The 18,971-nt window shown below is 54.4% G+C and overlaps 2 protein-coding genes across 3 annotated transcripts in view; one reads left to right on the top strand and one right to left on the bottom strand.

Annotated features, from left to right (window-relative positions):
• Positions 1-5,281, top strand: part of ELFN1 (extracellular leucine rich repeat and fibronectin type III domain containing 1) — a 63,287-nt gene extending 58,006 nt beyond the window's left edge. Inside the window, exon 2 of one of the 2 annotated variants that reach the window (XM_057750059.1) lies at positions 2,438-5,281. In XM_057750059.1, coding sequence (XP_057606042.1) covers positions 2,698-5,166 — 2,469 coding nt within the window. In that variant the 5' untranslated portion in view covers positions 2,438-2,697 and the 3' untranslated portion in view covers positions 5,167-5,281. Of the gene's footprint in view, positions 1-2,434 lie in introns of both variants that reach the window. The other variant, XM_057750058.1, reaches the window with a different exon arrangement.
• Positions 5,282-5,786: 505 nt separating this feature from the next.
• MAD1L1 (mitotic arrest deficient 1 like 1) overlaps positions 5,787-18,971 on the bottom strand; it is a 352,049-nt gene continuing 338,864 nt past the window's right edge. Inside the window, exons 19-20 of the mRNA XM_057695711.1 lie at positions 9,567-9,656; positions 5,787-5,993 (exon numbers count right to left, since the gene is read on the bottom strand). Coding sequence (XP_057551694.1) covers positions 5,976-5,993; positions 9,567-9,656 — 108 coding nt within the window. The 3' untranslated portion in view covers positions 5,787-5,975. The remainder of the gene's footprint in view (positions 5,994-9,566; positions 9,657-18,971) is intronic.

Here is an 18,971-nt window from a genome sequence, read left to right as displayed (position 1 = left end):
GCCGGTTCCCTGGGCAGCTGTTTCCCGAGGGCCCCAGTCCTCACGGGGCTCCCAGACCCCGGGGGGCGGGATCCTGCCCCTCCGGGGGTTCATGCTGACACAGGGGCCCCAAGGGACCTCAGAGAGCTCGGTCCTTGCAGCTCGGGGGCCTCCTGCGGGGACGAGGCACCTGCTGAACCGGCCCCACCCCCAACAGGAGGCCCTCCGCCCTCTGGGCCCGTTTCCCCTGTGTGATGTGAGGTGTGGGACAGGACGTTGGTCCAGGCTGAGGTCAGGGGGGCCCTAGAAGGGGTGGAGGCAGCCCTTCCTGAGGGAGGGGGCCACCCACCGGGGGGACGCTTCCGCCCCGGCCGGGCAGGTGGGGAGGGCTCCATCCCCGCGGCCTGGCTCCCGCTCGGGTGTGAAGCACAGAGCTGAGGGCAGGACGCCAGGTCGGCCTGGTGGGGGCCTGGGCGGGACCTGCCCCGTCCTGGCCCTGCCTTCCTCCTGCGGGCTGGCCTGATGGGGTGGGGGTGCACGGGAGGGGAGGGGCTCTCCGGAAGCACCTGCCCCTCCCAGGCAGAGCTCTCATCCCAGGCAGAGCGCAGTCCTAGGCTGTCCCGCTGGGAGGGGGGCTGTGGTGGGGAGGGGGGGTGCAGGTGCCCGCACACGGGCTGACCTGTGTGCGTGCACTCACGCACGCGGCTCTCCGGCCACCCTGAGCCTCTGGGCCGGCCCGGCAGCAGCTCCGCGGCCACCTAGTGCCCAGGTGCCCTGGGCGTGGGGCAGGGAGGAGCTGGGCCCCCCGCGCCTGCCTGCGATAAGGGTTCTTTAGGCCCCGTAATCCTGCTTAACTTGACGTTGGGTTATTTTGAGCAAGAGATTAGAGGGCGATTAGGCTCCGCGTGCGGAGGCGCCGGGCTGCCTGGATGGGCCGACAGCTTCGCCCACACCGTCCCCGTGCGGAGGCCCGGAGGCCGGCGCCGCCCCTGCCCGCCCACCCCCACCGCCAAGCTCACCTGGGCGCGCGTGTAGCCAGAGCGACCCGGCCTGCCTGGCCTCCCCCGCTGGGCGGCTGCTCTCGGCCTCTGGGGCGCCCGGGTGACACGTGTCCCGGCGCCAGGGCAGATGGGGCGGGGCCGCACAGGCCGGCGGGTGCTGGAAGTGTTGGTGATGAACTCCACGCACGCCCCGGGACTGTAGATTTCACGTCACGAGACGGGCCACGCTGGACCCCAGCACCCCCTGCAAGCCTTCCTCCTGAGGGAGGGAGACCCAAGCAAACCCCAGGCTGCCCGTCCCCCCCACGCCATTTCCACGTGGGCCCAGAGAGGCCCGGTGCTTTGCTGGGTGTCACACAGCGACCCTGGGCGGGCGCCGCCCTGGCCCACAGGCCCTCTCCCAGCCCCACCCCTGCCGAGCTCTCCCCTGCCTTTAAGTCAGAGACTCTGCCCCAGGAGCCAGGTCAGAACTGTCCTCCGTGGAGTTTCCGCAGGGGCAGAAATCCATTTCACGTCGTTATTTTCCTCTCCTAATTTAAACGCCTCCGTGCAGACTAGTTGCAGACGTCAGTATCAGCGACACACTCCGCTGGCCGCCTGCCAGGCCGCGGCGGTCACAGAGGCCGGGCTGCGCATCCACGCGGTGACAGGCACGCGCCCGTTCGTCCATCCTGCGGGGAAACACGGGGGGCGGGGGGTCCCGGAGGAGCAGACGCCAGCGGCGCGTCCAGACACACGGCCCCAGCTCCTCGGGGGGGTGGGCTGCCCTGGAGACGCTCGGGGTCTGGTGGGGGTGCGGAGAGTCAAGACCCAGGGAGGTGGGGGGTCAGGGGCCTCCCAGGGCCGCGGCGGTGTCCTCCCCTGAGCCGGGGGCGGGGTGGGCAGGGAGGCACAGGACCCCCCGATGGGGGGGGTGCCGCCTCCCGGTCCCCAGAGCCAGGTGGGAAGCAGCAGGGAGCATCCTGCTGGCTCACTCGGGGACGCGGAGCCCAGCGGGGCAGGACGGACCGGGTCTCCCCATCCAGGCTGCTCGGCCCGCTGAGGACCTCGGGGCCGGGGCTCAGACGCCCTCCGCAGGTGGCCGCCGTGCCCGGCCCGGCCCGGCCCCCCAAGGTCCGCAGGAGGCAGAGCAGGGCATCTGCCACGCGGCCCCCATCTCTTCTCCGCGAAGCGACTTAAGTCTTGTCCCTGGGCCCCGGGCCCTCGCCGTATCAAGTGGCCCGGAGAGCGGGGAAGGGGGCGGCGCCGACACCTGGGCCCGCCTGTCAGGTCACAGAGGTCGGCCTGGCGGTCTCGCGCCAGGCCCCTCGTGCTCCCTCGTCGCCAGGCACCCGGGTGCGCCGCCACGCCACACCGGGCAGCTCCGCGGGGCTGGGTGCAGGGCCGCCCTTGCCCACCGCACCTGCGGGGAGGCCCGGCCGCCGCTGACGGCTCTCTCCCCTTCTGTCTCGCAGCAGGACCGGCTGGAGCTGGAGGACGCCTGGGCCGATGGGGAAGGAGGCCGTGGTCCCGGCAGGACGCGGGCGGACAGCGCGAGGCGGCCGGCCCTGAGGGAGCACACCCCCCCAGCGCGCGGGCCGCGTGGCCATGCGGCTCCGGCCGGGACACCCGTGAGAGCGCGGGCGCCCGTCCCTCCGTCCCTCCGGGGGCTGCCGCCCCGCCCCCCACCCCGTCCCCCCCGGCAGGCAGAGCGGGGGCTCCCGCGGGGCTGGTCCCGATGGCCGGGGGCCGGTGGGGCGCGCCGTGGGCCTGGGCGTGCGTGGCGGCGGCTGCCCTGCTGCACGCGGGCGGGCTGGCGCGCGGCGACTGCTGGCTGATCGAAGGCGACAAGGGCTTCGTGTGGCTGGCCATCTGCAGCCAGAACCAGCCGCCCTACGAGGCCATCCCGCAGCAGATCAACAGCACCGTGGTGGACCTGCGGCTCAACGAGAACCGCATCCGCAGCGTGCAGCACGCGGCGCTCAGCCGCTTCGGGAACCTCACGTACCTCAACCTCACCAAGAACGAGATCGGCTACATCGAGGACGGCGCCTTCTCAGGCCAGTTCAACCTGCAGGTGCTGCAGCTCGGCTACAACCGGCTGCGCAACCTGACGGAGGGCGTGCTGCGCGGCCTGGGCAAGCTGGAGTACCTGTACCTGCAGGCCAACCTCATCGAGGTGGTGGCACCCGGCACCTTCTGGGAGTGCCCCAACATCGTCAATGTGGACCTGTCCATGAACCGTATCCAGCGGCTGCACAGCGCCACCTTCGCGGGCTTGGCCAGGCTGTCCGTGTGCGAGCTCTACAGCAACCCCTTCTACTGCTCCTGCGAGCTGCTGGGCTTCCTGCGCTGGCTGGCGGCCTTCACCAACGCCACGCAGACCTACGACCGCATGCAGTGCGAGTCGCCGCCGCTCTACTCCGGCTACTTCCTGCTGGGCCAGGGCCGCCACGGCCAGCGCAGCATCTTCAGCAAGCTGCAGTCCGTGTGCACCGACAGCGCCCACGCGCCCGAGACCCGCCCGGTGCCCGGCCGCCCCCCGCCGCCACCCCCCGCGCCACCCGCGGAGCCCAGCGAGGCGCCGTGCGCCGAGGACGAGTGCTTCTCTGGCGACGGCACCACCCCGCTGGTGGCCCTGCCCACGCTGGCCCCGCAGGCCGAGGCCCGCCCGCTCATCAAGGTTAAGCAGCTGACGCAGAACTCGGCCACCCTCACGGTCCAGCTGCCCAGCCCGTTCAACCGCATGTACACGCTGGAGCACTTCAACAACAGCAAGTCGTCCACCGTGTCCAGGCTGACCCGGCCCCAGGAGGAGATCCGCCTGACCAACCTCTACGCGCTCACCAACTACACCTACTGTGTGGTCTCCACCAGCTCGGGGCTGCACCACAACCACACCTGCCTCACCCTCTGCCTGCCCAAGCCGCCCAGCCCGCCGGGCGCCGCGCCCAGCCCCTCCACGGCCACCCACCACATCGTGACCGTACTGGGCTGCCTCTTCGGCATGGTGCTGGTGCTCGGCGCCGTCTACTACTGCCTGCGCCGGCGGCGGCGCCAGGAGGAGAAGCACAAGAAGGCGGCTGCGGCGGCCGCGGCCGGCAGCCTCAAGAAGACCATCATCGAGCTCAAGTACGGGCCCGAGATGGAGGCGCCCGGCCTGGCCCCGCTGTCCCAGGGCCCGCTGCTGGGCCCCGAGGCTGTGACCCGCGTCCCGTACCTGCCGGCGGGCACCGGCGAGGTGGAGCAGTACAAGCTGGCGGAGGGCGGCGAGACGCCCAAGGCCAGCAAGGGCGGCTACATCGAGGTGCGCACGTCGGAGCAGGCCGAGCGCCGCGACGGGGAGCCAGGCCGGCCGGGCCCCGACAGCCAGAGCTCGGTGGCCGAGATCTCCACCATCGCCAAGGAGGTGGACAAGGTCAACCAGATCATCAACAACTGTATCGACGCTCTCAAGTCCGAGTCCGCCTCCTTCCCGGGCGGCACGTCCTCCGCCGTGTCCGCGGCCGAGCCGCAGCTGGTGCTGCTGTCCGAGCCGCTGGCCGGCCAGCACGGCTTCCTGTCCCCCGCGTACAAGGACGCCTTCGGCCACAGCCTGCAGCGTCACCACAGCGTGGAGGCCGCCCCGGGGGCCCCGCGCGCCAGCACCTCCTCCGGCGGCTCGGCGCGCAGCCCGCGGCCCTACCGCACCGAGGCCCCCGGGGCGCACAAGGGCACGGCCGCGGAAGCCAAGTACATCGAGAAGAGCTCACCCGCGGCCGACGCCATCCTCACCGTGACGCCCGCGGCCGCCGTGCTGCGGGCCGAGGCCGAGAAGAGCCGCCAGTACGGTGAGCACCGGCACTCGTACCCCGGCTCCCACCCCGCTGAGCCGCCTGCGCCCCCCGCGCCCCCGCCCCGTGAGAGCCTGGGCGGCCGCAAGGCGTCCATCCTGGAGCCGCTGACCCGGCCGCGGCCCCGCGACCTGGCCTACTCGCCGCTGTCCCCGCAGTACCACAACCTGAGCTACTCCTCCAGCCCCGAGTACGCCTGCAGGGCCTCCCAGAGCATCTGGGGGCGCTTCAGACTGAGCCGCCGGCACAAGGACGACCGGGAGTTCGTGGCGGCCGGCCACGCCCTGCGCAAAAAGGTTCAGTTCGCCAAAGATGAGGATCTGCACGACATCCTGGCCTACTGGAAGGGCGTGTCGGCGCAGCACAAGTCCTGAGCCCCGCCAGGTGCCCTGTGCCCGTGTCCTCCCCACAGCGCACGATGCCCACGGGACCAAAAAGGACACGAGACCCACTGCAGCTATTTGTAACCCAGAGACTCACGGGACACACACACACACACACACACACACACACACTTGCAGCTGGTGAAGCCCGGGGCTTTGCAGGGAAAGCGGGGAAGGGCACAGACCGTGTGACTGGGGGTGAACCGTGGCCAAGGGGGTGAACCGTGGCCGAGCGCGTGTACCGGCCCTGAGACATTCTTACCGGTGTGAGCGGCCTGTCCACACACACACTGTGCGCGCACACATACACACACACACACACACACACACACACACAAGGGACTTCGGAAAACTGTGTCTTAGGATGGGGGGTGGGGGGGGGGATTTTTTTTCATTATTCCTCTTTTGATTTTTCTCTGCCTTCTTTCTTTCCCTCCTTCTCTCATTATTTTCGTCCTTTTTTTTTTTTAAGCTCTCTTAAAAAAACATACAACACTAGCCGTGGGGGCTGTGGCCGGCGTGGCCACCTGGCCCCTCACGTGATCTCCTCCGTCCGTGGTTTTCTGTGGACTCTGTTTAGTCCGTCTCTTTGTTGCCACCTCCAGACGCCACCAAAGAGGGGCAGAGCGAACGCAGGCGGCCGAGGGGCCTCGGGGACGGTCCTGGAGCCCTGCGGGACTCGGAGGGGCGGGCTGGGCCTGTGGACGGCTCGGGGGCGGCCGGCGGGGCAGGGGCCGGGGGCGTGTGCTCCAGCCGCACCCCTGCTGTATGCTGTCGTCCTGTTGTCTAGACAAATATTTCTATATTTGCAATGTTTGCTGTAAAATGAGAAAGAAAAAAAGACTATGTCTACTAAAAAAAAAAATTCTGCAAAGGAAAAAAATCCCAATACTTGTGTGTAGTGGGTCTTTACTTTGGGGTTTAGGGGAAGGTGCGGGGTGTTTTAAACGTCTGATTCAGAGGTGGGGCTGGGGTTCCGGGTGGGTCATCCCTGAGCTCTCTTCCTCAGAGAACGGGCGTGACCTGGGGCGGGGGACGCATGGGGCTCGTGGGAGAGGGGGCAGAGCAGCCCACCGTGGGGTGGGGAACGTCCGGTGTGGACGGGGCGGCAAGGGGCTTGGGCGCGGGTGAGTGTGTGTGTCCAATGGTGCGGAGACCCAGGGAGCTGGCGGGTGCGTGTGGACGGTGGGGTGAGCTCGAGGGTTGGGGGGGCCCCTCCCGTGGCCGGAGTCCCACCCGTAGGGAAAGCACCTGATGCCACAGGGCCCTAGGGACACTGGGCCCCCGCGCCAGCCCCGCAGCCCCCTGCGCGGGCATCGCGCCCGTCCCCCTGCCACCCTGGGGGCCCCGAATGTGGAGGGAGTGGTTTGAGCACATGTGTGAACAGTAGCACCAGGTTGTTCGAAAGCTCCAGAGACGCCTGGACCCTGACTCCCAGCCCCCAGAAAGGCCCTGCTGGTGGCTGCCAAGGCCGCGGGTGCCCTCAGGAGCCAGAGCAAGGCGTTTAGGGCGCGATGCCGTTGCTGGGCCTCGTGCCCACCCGCCAGCCCAGTGGGGGCCCTGTGCCCACCCCCAGTCCTGGGTCCTGCAGGAGCGCCTTCTGCAGCGTGGGGGCGGGGCCCCCCAGGGCACGGGTGGCTCTGCCCGACCCTGCGCCCACCCCCAGTCCCGGGTCCTGCAGGAGCGCCTTCTGCAGGGCGGGGGTGGCTCTCCCCGACCCTTGCCTCCCACGGACCCGCTTGCTGGACTCGACTCTTCCAGCCACACTCCGCCGGGCAGGGCCGGGGCTGTCCTCTCCTTCCCGAGGGCCCACCCCACCCCCTCCATCCAGTCTCGTTTCCGACAATGACCCGGTAAGGCAGGAGGCGGCGGAGCCCGGAGGTGGTGGGGAGCCCGCGAGGCCAGCTGAGGAGCAGAGGAGGAAGCAGGTGCTCAGGACTCGGGGAGGGAGGGACGAGCAGGTGGGGCTGGTAGCAGCCTGCGGTCGCAGCCCTCCTTGCATACCCCCAGAGACAGGTCGCTCACCCCTTTCCTGCATAGCTGTTTCACTTCCTGCCCCCAGGGCCCAGCGAGCACACGGCCCAGGCCAGGGCTGCCCTGTCCTTCTCCGGCTGGTCTGCCTGTCCTGGCCTCTGCATGCCGGCGACCCCTCTAAGCTCCTGCACGTGGGGCCTCTGCACGGCCCCCCTCAGCTGGGCCCCGGCAGCGTGGGCCACCTCTGAGGACGCCGCCCTTCCCTGCCTGACCCGACAGGCCCCGGGCTCCCCCAGCTCTGGGTGCCTCCTCACCCCTGGCTGTGGGGGTGACAGTACAGGGGAAGGTGACACGTGAATGGGTTGGTGACCAGGAGGCCGTGCCCAGGGGGGTGGGGGGGGTGGGGGGGTGCAGGGAGAGGCGGCAGGCCCAGGGCTGGTGGGTGGAGGCCCAGAGAGGGGCCTGCCTGGCCCAAGGTCACACAGTATGTGGTGACAGTGCTGGCCGTGGGACAGCAGGAGCCAGGCCACCTCAGCCCGCTGTTCCTTGTCACTGAGGAGACAACGCTGGTTATTTACAGGGACCCCGAGAACAACAGCCACAGGACAGAGGTGCCGGCTGGCCAGGCATGGGGGGGGCACAGCCACCACTGGGAGCATTGCCGAAGCATGGGTCCCTGGGGAGGGGAGGGACCTGGAGAGGGACACAGAGGAAGGAGGGAGGGCGTGTGTCCTGAGTGACAAGAGCACCTTTCCAGGAGCTCACACCCTCCCAGGGACACCCTGGCTTGGACAGACGCAGCTCCAACTGCCCAACCCCGGGCCAGTCCTGGGACACAGACCCATACGCCACCGTGCCCTCACTCGAAGGTGGTCACAGTGGAGTCGGCAAGCGTTGACTCAAGACATACACGCTCACGGAGCACCTACTGTGTGCAGGGCTCTGTGCCAAGCCCCGTTGAAGCCCAGGGAGGGATCAACACTGGCCCCACCCTGGAGAGGCTCACAGGCCAGGAGGACACTTGAAGTACAGGCAGGTGACCCAGCTCTGGATGGCGCGGGGCCCAGGAAGCCCAGGGAAGGATGGGAACTCCTGTCTGGGAAGAGCCTGGAAGGCTTCCTGGAAGGAGTGGTGTTTGGTCTGGGAAAAGGAAGCTGCCGTGAGGAAGGAGGGTGGACGCTACAAAGTGGAGAGAGGTCAGCTCCCTTGTGGGCTCAGAAGCGAGCTCAGAGCCCAGAATGAAGGCCTGCCAGAGCAAGTCCTGCCCTGGGCTGGGACGGGGCCCAGCTTCCCCAAGGGCAGCTCTTGTTGCTCTGTGAGATGTGGCATTTGGAAGCCAAAAAGCATGGGCTCAAAGCAGGCTCTGCCATTCATGACTGGGCGACCCCAGAAGGCCCCTGACCTCTCTGCATGTCAGTGGGGATGCTGCACCTGCGCCTCCTGTTCTGCACTGGGTCCCCGAATGGCATGCGGGGTTGTATCTGTCACCTGTTGGCCTGACAATGCTGTGTAACAAACAACCACACACACACACATTACTGCAGTTCCGCTGACCTTGGTCAGCCTGCCCGCGTATCTGGGGGGCTCTGGGAGGACTGAGCTCTGCTCCACACTACCCTCGTCCTCTACACACCAGCCCAGGTGATGGCCAAGACAGCCAAGGCCCCCACAGTCAGAGTAAGTCACGTGACTGAGCTCAACGTTAAGGTGTAGACAGGTCACTCCATCCACAGGGGCAAAGGACAGGGACGCAGGACAGGGAGAAGAATTAGGACCATCTGAGAACAGAGGCCAGACGCGTGGCCAAGCCCCATGTTTCCTCCCTCTGGGGGTCCACAGAGCACAAAAACAGAAAACCCAAGACGATGGTCCTGCGGTTTCATTCAGGCTTTCACTCAGCGTCCAGTTACAGAGCACCCACTGTGTACCTGACACCCTGGAGACATCAACAAACTTGTCCCCTTCTGAGAGTCACAGTCCCAACAGGAAAGAGGTGAGGCCCCAAAGAGGATAATTCATGGGGGTCACCTAAAAGGACCCTTTCCAGAGAGAGGGTGTAGGTTCCCCAGGGGGCAGGGATAGCACACCTCAGTCCCTGGGACGAGGGGAGGATTTGGGAGGAGAGGTGGTGCAGAGAGCCCGCCAGGGCCCTGAGGGGGGCCTCCAGTGGGGGACCGCCAGCCAGAGGCGACCCCACAGAGGGAGCCAGGGACGCGGGCCCAACCCTCTGGCCCCTCTCCTGCCTCTTGCGGGGCTCCCTCCGGGCTAAATGGCCAGAAAACCAGGAGGCAGAGAGCCCAGTGATGAAGTCCGTACTCGTCAGAACAAAGGGGGAGGGGTGTAAAGGGGGCAGAAACGACGTGGCGGGGCCGACGGGGATGCCCGGCCTGGGGGCCGTAGGCAGACGCAGCCCTGACCTGGTGACCCACGGTGCCCTGACCAGGCAGGGGCGGGCCGCGACGTCCCTCGTGCAGCAGGAGTCTCCCGGAGAGGCTGGTGCTCAAGACCTGGAAGGAGAAACAGGAGTTAGGACATTGGGCGGGGAGAGGGGGGAGCGGGCCAGGGGCTTCCTCCCAGAGGGACCCGCAGGGACCAAGGCTGCCCACCCACCCTCCACCCGAGGGGCAGGTAGGTACCGCTGGAGCTCAGAGCTGGGGCTGTGGTGGGGCTGGGGGCTGGGGGGAGTGTCGGTTGGGCCTGCCTTGCGAGCGTAAAGGAATTACAGTTGGGCTGAGGGTCGTGGGGGCGTTGATGGAATTTTATAGAATAATAACTTGTATTGATTTTTCCCTTATCTCAAAAGCAACCCTTTTATTACATAAACTTTAGAAAACAGCTAAACATAAAGAAGAAAATAGAAGTCACTCGATCTTACCACCCCAAGATAATCATGGTATCTGTCCTCCAGGGCTTTCTCCATATAGATGCAGCAGGCTTGGAAATTTATAGGTGTGCAAAGAAGCCTCTCTCTACTTTCTGTAACAGCAGACCTTACTCTGGAGCCTCTCTTCCCCTTGATGGGGTGGAGGGTGCGGTACAAAGAGATAGAAGACATGAGAGTTTGTTTGTAGGACCCAGTAGGGAAGAAAGCACTGATGATGAGTGGGAGAGAGGACATGACTAGAGCATGTTTGAGTAACAAGGGGTGAGGTTTACCCGTCAGAATGGCCATCATTAAAAGGTCTACAAATAATAAATGCTGGAGAGGGTGTGGAGGAAACGAACCCCTCCTACACTGTTGGTGGGAATGTAAGTTGGCGCAGCCACTGTGGAGAACAGTATGGAGGTTCCTCAAAAACATAAAAATAGAACCAGCATGGGACCCAGCAATCCCACTCCTGGGCATATATCCAGAGAAAACTGTAATTCAAAAAGATACATGTGCCCCTATGTTCACAGCGGCACTAGTCACAACAGCCAAGACAAGGAAACAACCTAAATGTCCATCAACAGGTGACTGGATAAAGATGTGGTACATAGACACGGTGGAATATTACTCAGCCATAAAAAAGAGTTAAATAAAGCCATTTGCAGCAACACGGATGGACCTAGAAATGATCACACTATGTGAAATAACTCAGGAAGAAAAAGACAAATACCATGTGACATCCCTTACATGTGGAATCTAAAATACGACACAAATGAACGTATCTATGACACAGAAACAGACTCACAGACACAGAGGACAGACTTGTGGTTGCCAAGGGGGAGAGGGGTAGGAGGGGGATGGCGTGGGAGTTTGGGGTCAGCGCGTGCAAACTATTATATATAGGATGGATAAACAACAAGTTCCTACTGCAGAGCACAGGGAACTATATTCAATATTCTGTGATCAACTATGATGCAACAGAATATGAAAAAGAATATACGTGTAACTGAGTCACAGTGCTGTACAGCAGAAATCCACACAACATTGTAAATCAACTATACTTCAGTATAGTGAGGCAAGTGTGGTTTACTGTTTAATGGAAGGGATGGTCTTGGCTAGCACCATGGACAGTTCATCCACTTGTGGGAGAGAGGACAGTATTTGGGAATTGCTGCAAGTGCTGAGAGTAACAGGGGACCTTGAGGGGTTTCCTTCTTTGACCACTGCAGCCTCGGCATCTTTTCTCAATTCACTGCATTGCCTTTTGGTTCTACTTTCTGGGGGATTTTTTGGTTTTTGTTTTAATTTGAAAGAATTACACAGTCACAGGAAGTCAAGCAAACAAAAAACAGTACCTAGGGTCACCCATCTTCCTCCAGTGTAACATCTTACATACCTGTGGCCCAGCATCAAAACCAGGAAGCTGTTTTGTCTGTTGATACAGGTATGCTCACTACACTAGAGATCTTGTTGGGTTTCACCAGCTTTCACATGCGCTCATTTGTGTATGTGTGAAGTCTTTGAGGTATACCCTGTGCGTATACCTTTGTGTAACCACCACCACAACCAAGATACAGAGCTGACCTGCCACCACAAAGACCACCCTTGTGCTGCCCTATATAGGTCCCCCCGCACCCAATGCCCTTCCTGTCCCCTGGCACCACTAATTGTTTTCCAGCCCTGTCCTTTTGAGAATGTTGTATAAGTGAAATCGTATGCTAAATAACCTTTTGATATTGGCTTTTTTCACTCAGCATAATTTCCTTGAGATCCATCCAAGCTGTTACTGTATCAATTGTTTGTTTCTTTTCATTGCTGGGTGTATTCCATTGTATAGATGATACACCAGAGTTTGTTTGCCATTCACCTGTTGAAGGACATCTAGGCTGTTTCCAGTTTGGAGCTATTACAAATAAGGCTACTATGAAAGTCCTCATACAGGTTTTGGTGTGAACTTAAGTTCTCATTTCTTGGAGTAAATGCTCAGGAGTGCAATTGCTGGGCTCTATGCTAAGTGCGTGGTTAGTATTGTAAGGAACTGCTCAGCTGTTTCTTCAGAGTGACTGCACCGTTTCAGATTCGCACCAACAATTGATGCGAGATGTAATGTCTCCACACCCTCACCAACATTTGGTGTTATTGCTATTTTTTATTTTGGCAGTTGTAATGGTGTGTATTGATACCTCATTATAGTTTTAATTTCTCTTTCCCTAAAGTCTAATGTTGTTGAACATCTTTTCATGTGCTGACTCGCCATCAGTATCTCCTCTTTGATACTTCCTCATCTTTTACCTATGTTCTGAACGTTTTGTTTTTATTGTTGCGTTTTGAGAGCTCTTTACATTTTCTAGATACAAGACCTCGTCAGATACGAGGTTTGCAAACAGTGTCTCCCTGTCTGTAGCTAATGCACAGAAATCAACACAGTCAAGAAAAATGAAGAAACAAGGAAATATGTTCCAAATGAGAGAATAAGGTAAAAACCTCAGGAAAAGACCTTAGTGAAACAGAGATACGTGATTTACCTCAAGAAGGTTCAAAATAACAGCCACAAAGATGCTCATGAAACTCAGAAGAATGGATGGACAACGTGAGAACTTCCACAAAGAGATAGGAAGTGTAAGAAAGTACCAAACTGAAGTTCTAGAGCTGAAGAATACAATAATTGAACTGAAAAGTACAGTAGAGGGGTTCCACCGCTGATGAGATGAAGCAGAAGAAAGGATCACTGAGCAGTGAAACTCACCCAATCAGAGCAGCAAAAAGAAAAAGAGAATAAAGGAGGGTAAAGATAGCCTAGGGACTAATGGGACAACATCAAGCAGACCAACTTTCACTCCCGGGGTTCCAGAAGTAGAGGGAGAGAAAGAAGCAGAAAACTTATTTGAGGAAATAATGGCTACAAATTTCCTAACCTGGGGAAGGAAAGAGACAACCAAACCCAGGGATCCCAAGAAGTTCCAAACAAGAGGAGGTGCAGAGACTCCACCAGGACGTGCTGTAACTACATGGAGAAAACTTTAAACGCAGCGAGAGAAAAACAACTTGTTATGCTGACAGTCATAAGCCCATAAGCAGACTTCTTGACAGAAATTTTGCAGGCCAGGAGGGACTGGCATGATATATTCAAAGTACTGAAAGGAAAAACTCTCCAACTAAGAATACTCTACCTGGAAAAGTTGTGACTCCAAATTGAAGGAGAGGGCTTCCCTGGTGGCGCAATCATTAAGAATCTGCCTGCCAATGCAGGGGACATGGATTTGAGCCCTGATCTGGGAAGATCCCACATGCCACAGAGCGGCTAAGCCCATGCACAACAACTACTGAACCCACACGCTGCAACTACTGAAGCCCATGCACCTAGAGCCCATGCTCTGCAACAAGAGAAGCTACCACAGTACGAAGCCCACATACCACAACGAAGAGCAGCCCCCACTCTCCAGAACTACAGAAAGCCTGTGCACAGCAACGAAGACCCAACACAGCCAATAAATTAATACATTAATTTTTTTAAAAACCTATGGTAGCTACACAAGAGATTTAAAAAAAAGGAATGGAATCATACTACTGCAGAAAATCAAATCACAAAAGAGAGCAAGAGAAGAAGAAAGGAAGAGAGTAACTAGAACACAGCCAGAAAACAATTAAAATGATACAAGTACATACCTATCAAAAATTACTTTAAATGTAAGTAGACCAATCAAAAAACAGAGTGGCTGAATGGATAGAAAAACAAGATACATCTGTATGCTGCCCACAAGATACTGACTTCAGATATAAATATACACACAGACTGAAAGTGAAGGGATGGAAAATGATATTCTATGCAAATGGAAACCAAAAGAAATCTGGGATAGCTACACTTATATTAGACAAAATCAACTTTAAGACAAAGGTTGTATATGAGAGACAAAAAAAAAAAAAGGTTATTACATGATGATAAAGGGGTCACTTCAACAAGAGAATTTATTTGTAAGTATTTATGCACCCAGTATAGAAGCACCTAAATGTATAAAGCAAATATTAACAAATCTAAAGGGAAAAACAGACAACATACAAGAACAGTACAGAATGTTAACAATTCACTTTCACTCAGGGACAGATAATCCAGACAGAAAATCAATACGGAAACACTGGCCTTAAATAACATGTTAGACCGGACAGACTTATATGTATACAGAAAGTTCCACCCAAAAGCAATAGCACACACATTCCCCTCAAGTGTGCATAGTGCATTCTCCTGGATAGATCATATGTTAGGCCACAAGACAAGTCATAATAAATTTAAGACAATAAATTAAAATCACATCAAGTATCTTTTCCTACCACAATGATATAACACTAGAGATCAGTTACAAGAAGAAAATTGGAAAAATCACAAATGTGGAGATTAAACCAAAAAATGAGTCAAAGAATAAGTAAAAAGAAAAAAATTAAATATCTTGAGACAGATGAAAATGGAAATACAACATACCGGAACTTATGGGATACAGCAAAAGCAGTTCTAAGAAGGAAGGTCATAGTGATAAATGCTTATATCAAGAAACAAGAAAAATCTCAAATATGCCACCTAACTTTACACGTCAAGGAATTAGAGAAGAAGAACAAACAAAGCCCAAAGTTAGTAGTAGTAAGGAAATAACAAAGATCAGAGCAGAAAGAAATAAAACGGAGACTAAAAAGACAATAGAAAGGATCAATGAAACTAAGAGGTGGATTTTTTAAAAAATATACAAAATTGACAAACCATCAGCTAGACTCACCAAGAAAAAGAGAGCACTCAAATACATAAAATCAAAAATTAAAAATGTTACAACTGATATCACAGAAATACAAAGATCATAAAAGACTACCATGAACAATTACACTCCAAGTTGGACAACCTAAAAGAAATGGATAAATCCCTAGAAACATGCACCCTACCAAGACTGAATCATGAAGAAATTGAAAATCTGAACTAATTACTACCAAAGAGATTGAATTGGTAATCCAAAACCTCGCAACAAACAAAAATCCAGCACCAGCATGACTTCACTGGTAAATTTTACCAAATATTCAAAAAGATTTCATATCTATCCTTCTCAAAATCTCTTAGAAAACTCCAGAAGAGGGAATACTTCCAAACTCATTTTACAAGACCAGCATAACTCTTGATACCAAAACCAGGCAAGAATGCTGCAAGAAAACTACAGGCCAATATTTCCAACGAAATAGATGCAAAAATCCTCAACAAAATATTAGCAAGCTGAATTCAACAATGCATTAAAAGGATCATATACTACGATCAAGTGGGATTTATTCCAGGGATGCAAGGATGGTTCAACATTTGCAAATCAATCAGCATAACACACCATATTACCAAAATAGAGAATAAAAGTCATATGATCATCTCAATAGATGCAGAAAACACATTTGACACAATTCAACATCTGTTTATGATTAAACTCCCCAGAAAGTGGACATAAGAGGAAACATACCTCAACATAATAAAGGGCATATATGACAAACTCACAGCTAACATCATACTCAGTGGTGGAAAGCTGAAAGCTTTTCCTCTGAGATCAGGAAGAAGACAAGTATGCCCACTCTTACTACTTTTATTCAACATAGCATTAGAAGTTCTAGACAGAGCAATTAGGCAAGAAAAAGAAATAAAAGGTATACGAATTGGAAGGGAAGAAGTAAAACTGTCACTATTTGCAGATGACATATTGTACGTATAAAACCACAAAAACTCCACGAAAAACTCCTAGATCTAATACACAAATTAGGTAAAGTTGCAAGATGCAAAAATCTGTTGTGTTTCTACACACTAATAATGGAAACCAATTCCATTTACACTTGTATCAAAAAGAATACTTAGTAATAAACTTAACCAAGGGGGTGAAAGACCTGTATACTGAAAGCTTTAAGACATTGATAAAATAAATTCAAGAGAAATAAATGTAAAAAATATTCCATGCTCATGGACTGGAAAAATTAATATCGTTAAAATGTCTATGGGACTTCCCTGGTCCAATGGTTAAGACTTCACCTTCCAGTGCAGGGGGTGTGGGTTCAATCCCTAGTCGGGGAGCTAAGATCCCACGTCTGGTAGCCAAAAAACAAAACATAAAACAAAAGCAATATTGTAATAAATTCAATAAAGATTTTAGGGATGTCTCTGGTGGTGCAGTGGTTGAGAATCCGCCTACCAATGCAAGGGACATGGGTTCGATCCCTGGTCCAGGAAGATTCCACATGCCGTGCAGCAACTAAGCCTGTGAACCACAACTACTAAGCCCGCTTGCTGCAACTAATGAAGCCCACGTGCCTAGAGCCTGTGCTCCACAACAAGAGAAGCCACTGCAATGAGGAGCCCATGCACCACAACAAACAGTAGCCCCTGCTCATCACAACTAGAGAATGCTGTGCAGCAACGAACACCCAACATAGCCAAAATAAATAAATTAATTTTAAAAAAGATTCTAAAAAAAAAATCATGGTATTGACATAAAAACAGATACCTAGATCAACAGAACAGAGAGCCAAGAAATAAACCCACACATATATGGTCAATTTATGACAAAGGAGCCAAAAATATACAATGGGGAAGGGACAGTCTCTTCAAATAAATGGTGTTGGAAAAACTGGGTTATCTCATGAAAAAAAAAAAGAAAGAAAAGAAAAAGAAAAGGAAAAAGAAACTGAAACACTATCTTACACTTTTCACAAAAGCCAGCTCAAAATGGATTAAAGACTTGAATGTAAGACCTGGAGCCATAAAACTCCTAGAAGAAAAAGTGTTACGTTTCTTGACGTTGGTCTTAATGATGACTTTTTGTATTTGACACCAAAAGCAAAGGCAATAAAAGCAAAAATAAACATGTGTGACTACATTACACTAAAAAGCTTCTGCACAGCTAAGGAAATCATCAACAAAATGAAAAGGCAACCTGCAAATGGGAGAAAATAGTGCAAATCACATATCTAGTAAGGGGTTAATATCCAAAACAAATAAAGGACTCATACAACTCAATAGCAAAAACAAACAAAAATCTGATTTAAAAATGGGCAGGGCATCTGAATAGACAATTTTTTCCCCCAAATAAGACACAGATGTCCAACAAATACATGAAAAGGTATTCACATTACTAATCATCAGGGAAATGCAAACCAAAACCCAAATGAGATATCACCTCGCACCTGTCAGAATGGCTGTCGTCAAAAAGACAAGAGGTAAGTGTTGGGGAGGGTGTGGAGAAAATGGAACCCTTGTGCACGTTTGGTGAGAATGTAAATTGGTGCAGCCACTGTGGAAAACAGTATGGAGATTCCTCAAAAAATTGAAAATAGAACTACCATGTGACCCAAAAATCCCACTTCTGCATATATGTCCAAATAAAACGAAAACTAAAACAGATATATCCACCATGTTCATTGCAGCATCATCTACAGTAGTCAAGACATGGAGGCAACCTAAGTGTCCACCGGTAGATGAGTGGATAAAGGATCCACAACATGTGCGTGGGGGAGGGGTATATACGAGAGAGAGAGAGAGATATATATATATATACCTGCACCCTCAGACGTACATAACGGAATATTATTCAGCCGTTAAAAGGAAAGAAATCTTGGGACTTCCCTGGTGGCGCAGTGGCTGAGAATCTGCCTGCCAATGCAGGGGACATGGGTTCGATCCCTGCTCCAGGAAGATCCCACGTGCTGCGGAGCAGCTACGCCCGTGCGCCACAACTACTGAGCCTATGCTCTAAAGCCTGAGAGCCACCACTGTTGAGCCCACGTGCCACAACTACTGAAGCCTGTGTGCACCTAGAGCCTGTGCTCTGCAAGAAGAGAAGCCACGGCAATGAGAAGCCTGCGCACCACAATGAAGAGCAGCCGCCGCTTGCCGCAACTAAAGCCCGTGCGCGGCAACGGAGACCCAACACAGCCAATAAATAATTTAAAGAACATGAAAAAGTTAAACGTTATCTCTGAAATCTAAAAAAAAAAAAAGAAGGAAATCTTGCCATTTGCCACAAAATGGATGGACCTTGAGGTCATTTATGCTAAGTGAAGTGAGTCAGACAGAGAAAGACAAACACCACATGATCTCTTATCTGTGGAAGCTAAAAAATAAAACAAACAAACAAAAATGAACTCACAGGTACAGAGAAGACATTGATGGAGCCTGGGAGTGAATAGGGGAAATGTGTAAAGGGGTCAAAAGATGCAAACCTCCAGTTATAAAAGAACAAGTCCTGGGGGGTGTAACGTACAGCATGGTGGCTACGGTTAATAATACTGTATTATATATCTGCAAGTTGCATAGAGAGTGACCCTAAATGTTCTCATCACAAGAAAATACAGCTTGTAACCATGTATGCTGTTGGACGTTAACTGGACTTGTTGTGGTGATTATTTTGCTATATATATAAATATTGAATCATTATACTGTATACCTGAAACTAATATAATGCCAATTATATCTTAATAAAATTTTTTTTTCAGTCCCACACTCTTTCCCCTTTTTCTGGGACTCTGCTGACAGAAATATGAGCTCTTTTGTTATTATTCCACAGATTCCTCAGAGTCTGATCATTTATTTCCAGCCTACTTGCTCCCTGTTGTTCAGACTGGATAATTTCATAACACGTCTTTAAGTTTACTGATTCTCTTCTCTGTTGTCTCCAATCTCCTATTCAGCTTGTCCAGTGAATTTTAGTTGTTGTTCTTGTATTTTTCAGTTCTGTAATTTGCACTGGATCCTTTTTTATATCTCCTATTTCTCAGTGGAGATTTTCTGTCTCTTTCGCTTCAGGGGTCCATACTCACGACTGTCTGCTGGGGCGTGTCCTGTGGTTGCGGCTTTGAAGCCTGTCGTGCGATCCCAACACCCGGGTCACCTTGGCGCTGCTGTCTGTTGGTTCTTTTCTCATCAAGTTGTGATTGTTCTGGTTCTTGGGATGAC

The sequence above is a fragment of the Hippopotamus amphibius genome, chromosome 9 (genome assembly GCF_030028045.1).
Source record: "Hippopotamus amphibius kiboko isolate mHipAmp2 chromosome 9, mHipAmp2.hap2, whole genome shotgun sequence".
Lineage (NCBI taxonomy): Eukaryota > Metazoa > Chordata > Mammalia > Artiodactyla > Hippopotamidae > Hippopotamus > Hippopotamus amphibius.
Note: the sequence above shows the minus strand (reverse complement) of the source record. Positions and strands in the feature narration are given on the sequence as shown.